At 45.7% G+C, this 6,333-nt stretch overlaps 1 protein-coding gene across 1 annotated transcript in view; it reads left to right on the forward strand.

The window, feature by feature from the left end:
- NPAS2 (neuronal PAS domain protein 2) overlaps positions 1 to 6,333 on the forward strand; it is a 53,807-nt gene that overhangs the window by 8,725 nt on the left and 38,749 nt on the right. Inside the window, exons 3-4 of the mRNA XM_009326282.1 lie at positions 5 to 58; positions 3,329 to 3,418. Of these exons, the coding sequence (XP_009324557.1) occupies positions 5 to 58; positions 3,329 to 3,418 (144 nt within the window). The remainder of the gene's footprint in view (positions 1 to 4; positions 59 to 3,328; positions 3,419 to 6,333) is intronic.

The raw sequence follows: 6,333 nt of genomic DNA on the forward strand, positions 1-6,333 counted from the left end.
GCAGGACTGGAAGCCGTCGTTTCTCAGCAATGAAGAATTCACGCAGCTGATGTTGGAGGTGAACATGCATATATGCCTTTCCTAATTTTGTCTAGCAGTCGTGGAAATGCCCATGCGTCTAGAATAAAATGTCATCTGCAGTTCCAAAAGAGGACATTCCAGGTACTGCTGTATTTGACCATCCAGCGGAGCTGTCACTGGGACAAAGGATTAGAGTCCCCGCATGTTGCTTTTCACTCTCGACGGTGCCATCGCGCCGCGCTGCTGCAGCCTGCAAAGCTGCGCAGGGACTCCCAAGAAATGCAATCCAGGGGAGAGATTCAAATCACAGATTACATTTTATTTTTACAAACAGAGGTGAGGAAAAGGGCACGTGGCAAGTTTTCTCCTGTTCTTGGAAGGCGTTACTACCTAATATTTATGCAAGACCAGCACCTAAAAAGCAACAGTGTCGCCTCCCTCTAGTGCTAGGTGCTGTACAAGCAGATAAAACCTGACAGCTCCTCTTGGTTTGATGCAGTTAATACTTCCACTCTAATGGTTTTCAAGGCCCTTGTCAAACACTTTATTCTAACAAGGAGCAGGGTTATTTTGCAATCATAGTTTTTAAATTACCTTTAAATTATACCATAGATGCTTTTAACGCTAGCTGGGATTTGAAGGGAGGTGACTCAATGGCGTTTATGTAGGTTCGAGATGAAACGCAAATGAGCTGCTAAAATGTATTTTTCTCTCTCAGTAACAGCTAGAACCTTCTTTAGCGAGGATCTTCTCCCGTACTAAACACATGGAGGTTGCATGGCCCCGCAGTGTCCTTTGGGAACAAGCTTCTCCTCCTCCCACAAATGATGTGAACGTGGGGCGTGATCCAGGCTCTGGCGGCAGGCAGGGAGGGATGCTGGGGAGCAGCTTGACCCGCCAAGGCGTGGCATGAAGCCGGGGCACGTTGCTGGCCCCCAGGGGCTGGCAGTCCCTCGGCCATTGAAGTTCATTGTGATGAGACTCCCCTGGTCCAGTGTTACGAGACGCTTTGCTCCCATCGCACTGACAACCGCCCATTCCCCTCTCAGCGTGCAGGAACTCTAACACACATAACTCCTTCAGTCTGCACTGAAATATTTCCGTCGGATAGCAATAAATTGGCAGTTGTCTTGACTGGCTGGGCCTTTGTTGATTCTACTTGTATGCCACACAACCTTAGATTAAAACAATTGCTTTTAGTTTCCCAGCTTATAAATCACCTTCTTGCTACTGTGATTTTCCATGCTCTTCAAGATAACATTGGGTATTGGGATGCCCCTGTTGAGCCAGCTGTTCATCATTCTCTTCTTTTCTGCCTTTCTGCCAATCTTATCTTATTAACATTTGGACAAGACTGCTTGAAGTTTTTCCCGTCCTGTTATTAAAAGATGGGAAGGGTTTTTTCAAACACTGATTCAAAAGAATCAGAGCATAATTGACTGCAGTAATACATCAGCTTTCCTGAAAATGGCCTTTTCTTACCCCATTGAAAAGGCTGTCATCAAATTACATAGAAGTGGGTATTAGGCTCTGTTTGTCCATCTAGGACTGTTGCAGTAGTGAAATCTTTGAAGAGGGATATGCCCTCTTAATGTGGAAGGACCAGTTGCGAGTAAATAAAAATAGAATTATGCATGCATACATTAACTTGATTTTACTCACTGATGTGAGTCACTTTTTGTATAATTTGCATTGGATATGAAATAAAGACTTGATTTAAAAAAACCAACAACCTTCACCATAGTAACATGCACAATCCAGCTGCCTTGTAAAACCACTGCTTTCTTCTACGGCCTAACAGCTATCGCGCTTTTTAGAAAACAGCTTGAATGTACTACACTAAAGAAAAACATATTCTCTGCGCTTAGATTAACAAAATCAAACTAACTGTAGCAGCTGAGGGGTTTTCAGAGATGCTAAACACACACTCTGCTACTGCGGTCTAAGTTATTGACCTGCTTTTCAAAGGATTGTAGCACCAGCAGATTCCCATTGACTTAAATAGTTGTGGGTGCTCAGCATTCTCTGGAAAAAGGAACATATGTTTGTGTCTTTATTCAAGGCTTTGTGTTTTCCTTCTTTTTTTTTTTTTTTTTAAAAACAATTAGCATTTTCCAGTGTTCTCAGAATTCTTTCCCTTATTGAAGTCAGCAGGGGGGAAGGATGTGCTGCGGCTCACAGGATCAACTGCTAGTCTGGCTTGGAGGCATGCCTGGGTTTGCAGTAAGGTTTTGTAACGCCGTGTCACCATGATCAGGCTGTTTGCAGTACACCTGTCTCCTGACCAGGTATTGCCTCTGGAGTATAGTCGAACTCAGCTCTGATTCAGTCATGCTTGCAGTGCCCATACTGCTCAAATGCCGCAGGCAACACCGACCCCAGCTCACCCGTGAACTGACAGGAAGGACCCAGACCTGCTCCACCTGAAGGCACTGGGAGCTTCACCAGTGACTCCTTAATGACAATGGGAAGGTTTTAATACAGTCTCTGAGCACCTACTCTTGACAATTTTTGGGAGGGTTCTGCTCAGAGTAGGTTGCTTTAGATCTGGAAATCTACCTATATTTAACTTTGAAGAAGATTTAGCTCAAAACTTTGCAGCTCAGACTGAAGAAGAAACGAATTTTGAAGGGGAAATTGCTCCTGTGCAGAGGATGGGGATAAGGCTGACATTCCCCTTCAGTCCTAGGAGTGAAGGGGCTTACCGCAAGGTGGGACCGAAGTGAGGAAAAAACTGCAGAAGGGTGAATTTCTCTTGGAATGAGTAATCTAATACCATGACCTTTAAAATAAATCACTCAATTAAAACTCAGGCTAAGGATTATTTGATCATTTGCATTGCTTTTACTTACATGAAAGCCCAGTAACATACAACGTTACATTAATACAAACTCAGATTTACGGGGTTTGCAGAGAAGTACCATTTTGAGATAGGACCGCATCCTTTCATCGTCCTTTGATATTTACACAGAACTCAAATGTTCATTTTAATAGCTTCCAAGGGATCCAGTCTTAGTCATTTTGCATTATTAAATTGTGTGATTAATTTAAAAACTGAGACATGAAATGTTCCTGTGAGCCCTTTGTTGCTTCAATAGTAGGTTTTACTAGACTACAAAGAATGTTGTAAAAGTTAAATCAGACTGTAAAATCAGAGAATTACTGTTCTGCAACTTGAGATAACGTTCCTACAGCTCGGTAACAATATGGTGCTGAAGTCAAACTGTTTTGATCAACATGCGATGAGACGCCCTGTTTACACCCCTCGTTCCTATTAAAGCACTCTCCACTTGTCTGTTTTTCTTAGGCATTAGATGGCTTCATTATAGCAGTAACCACAGGTGGAAGCATCATCTACGTGTCTGACAGCATCACACCTCTTCTAGGGCATTTACCGGTGAGTAATTCTGGCATTGGCTTTTCTACTACACATCGTAGGATGAGGCCCCTGCTTTTTTAGAAGCAGATGTAAAAGGGGGGTGGGGGGGTGTTTTCCTGAAAATGCGGTGAGGGGTTTTGTCCCTGCGTTATGCTGGCCGCTACTGTTGATCAGCTCTGTTCTCTCTCCGTCTGCTTCATACCCTTCAGGTTTTTGTTGCTATGAGGCACTTCGGCTTGAATGGAAAAAGCTCTGCGGGAATACTCTGGCCAGGGGAGGGACAGGGTGACCTGCCTGATCTTTTCCATCTCTGATTTCTAAGCTAGCAGAGAATAGCACCAGTGCCGCTGGCAGCCCGGCGAGGAGCTTGTTAAGGGCCTTATTCTGCTCCCAGGGAGGTAAAGGACAAAAACCCCATTGAATTCAGAGTTAGCCGGGGGGCTGCTGCCGAGCTGTCCCCGCAGCTCAACTTTGCTTTCCCAAGGGGAGCACACCCCGCTCCCAGGAGATGCTGGTGCAGCCGATGCTCGGCGCTTGGGTCCTGCACGTAGGGCTTGTTTTATCTGCAGGCTGCTGGGTCTTGCTGTGCGAGACACTCCTGTGTGCGCTGGCTTGGGCTGGAGGAGCAGGGGAGAAGGACTGCTCTGAACCCTGCTCCTGTTGCTAAGGCTGCTCTAGGAGAAATGGGACAATAATTAAGGATTAATCCTCACACTCATTTTTAGTAGCTTGGTCTCAAATGAATACATGCCCAGGAGAAAAAAGTAGCTGCCAAATCATTATTGTACCACCCCCTCGCCATGTTCTTAAGAAAATTACAATTCTTTTTCTCTCATTTACTTTTTCACCAAATACATGTTATGTTTTCCACCCAGAAAAATGTATTTCACACACACTGCCTTGCTGTAATACGAACAAAAATTATTTTCTTCTGAGACGAAAGGAACTTGATGAAAGGCAGCAGCTCCTGCTAAATGCAAGAATATTGCTATGCAACAACAGATTCAACTGAATCTATCTATTTCAGTTTTCTTTAATCCTCAACAGTCGAGAAAACCAGTAGTTTACTATTTTCTGACATTTGCCTTCACTTCAAAGGCAGAGAGAGCCCTGTCCTGCATGCAGGCTGTTGGGTCTTCATACTCTTACTGATTTCCATGGAATTTCCCTGTCTTTCATGGTTTGGGAGTTTCATTGCTATCCCTTCCAAATATTGATTCTTAGTGGAGACGGTAGGTCTGCTGCAGGAAAGTATTGCTCTTCAGGAAGACACATTTCAGACCCTGTGCCTAAAACATTAGGCCCTGGCTGAACATGGATGGATTCAAGTCCATAATTCCTGAGTTGGACCACCAGAGACTAAACCAGTTTTCCCTCCCGAAGTCATGCCTTCTGTGATAATCTTGCACGGTATCCACCCCAAAATGAGGACAAAGATGGGCATTATTTTTTTATTCGCATAGAAGCAGCACATAGCAGCCCAAGCCAGGGACCAACCTGCTGGGGCTGGAGGTGGAGCAGGAGTTCCCAGAGACCTTCTTGGAGCTGATGGAGTGGTAACGGTTAACAACTGCCCCACCAGCCCACGCGTGCGGAGTGACTGGGTGCATCCCAGAGACCACAACTGAGCAAGCAATAAAGGCTTCTGCCTGCCCGAGGTCGGCAAATTGCTACGGCCACGGGCAGGGGCCCAGCTGAGTGTGCAGTTATGTGCACACTGGGCGTTTTAGTCCCATGCTGCCCTTTCCATATGTCTTTTTAAGTTTTAAAACTGATCAGAGTGCTATCTGGAAAACCTATGTGGCTTATTTTGTTTACCTTCAGGATCTATTTGTAAGCTAAATTCGGTCACTGTTTGAGGGACAACATACCAATTCTTTCTCCTCTGTGACTGCAGGGAAAAAAAATACTCCACAAATCTTCTGCTTTGAGCGCTGAAAGGGAAGCAAAACTGGGCAGAACGCAGAGCAGGGCTCTCTGAGGGCCCCTATCAAGAAATCTGATATACTTTCTTTCATTAAAATCATGAAAGACTCTGGCGCTGAGAACAAATATACCCAATGCTCTTTAATACAGCTTTCCTAAGTTCCACGGAGCATTTTCAAACACAAACTTCCTCTGTTGTAATTCTAAATAGTTTGTTATTACAAGATCTGGAGGCTACTCCTAGGGTCGGTCGATGTAAAGAGAGGTTTAGCTCACGTGGTAAGATTGACTATAGTTGAAGTGAAGTGAACTCCTGGAAATCTGGTCACAACTCATAGCATTTGCCAGTCAGATGGTACGCTACAACCCCAAGACTATGCAAGTCTCCGGAGGAGGGTCCTCCCTGTCCCTTCTTGCCTGCTTTGCTGAGTGAAACAGTTAAACACGGGTGGCAGAGTGACTATTTCCAACCTACAGGAGGAGATGCAGCTTTCTCATGGACGTTGCCTGTCCGCGGACTCAGGCAGAAGGTGCTGCACCTGCTCATGGACTGGGAGAGTGGTGTCCATCTCACCCAGCTTTAGTCCCGTAGCTGAGGGGTCTGCGCTCGGTGCCTGCCCATGCGAGGCTCCTTGAGGGTCAGCGGGGAGGCGGCTGTGGACCCTGGCAGGGCTGAGCTTCTCCTGGGGAGGCTCATTCTCCCCAGGGACTCACTGGTGAAGCTCAGGCAGCTGCTCTGCTGTGTTGGGTGCTTTAGTTAAATGTCAGGGTGGAAAAATCCAGCACGTAGCACCTTATAGTGTACAAAGTTTTGCATGCTGTGTTGCTGTTACAGGGTAGCAATGGCCATCACTGCAGGATATACAGATTGATATAGGGGCCAAATCCCAGCGCACAAGAGCAGAGCTACCTTGATTTTTTTTGGTTACTGGGAAAGAAGCCTGTCTCATTTGCAGCCCTCCACCTTCCCATTCCTGTAGTGACCATGTTGCTCAGTTCCCCTGCTT

The sequence above is a fragment of the Pygoscelis adeliae genome, unplaced genomic scaffold (genome assembly GCF_000699105.1).
Source record: "Pygoscelis adeliae isolate BGI_AS28 unplaced genomic scaffold, ASM69910v1 Scaffold156, whole genome shotgun sequence".
NCBI lineage: Eukaryota > Metazoa > Chordata > Aves > Sphenisciformes > Spheniscidae > Pygoscelis > Pygoscelis adeliae.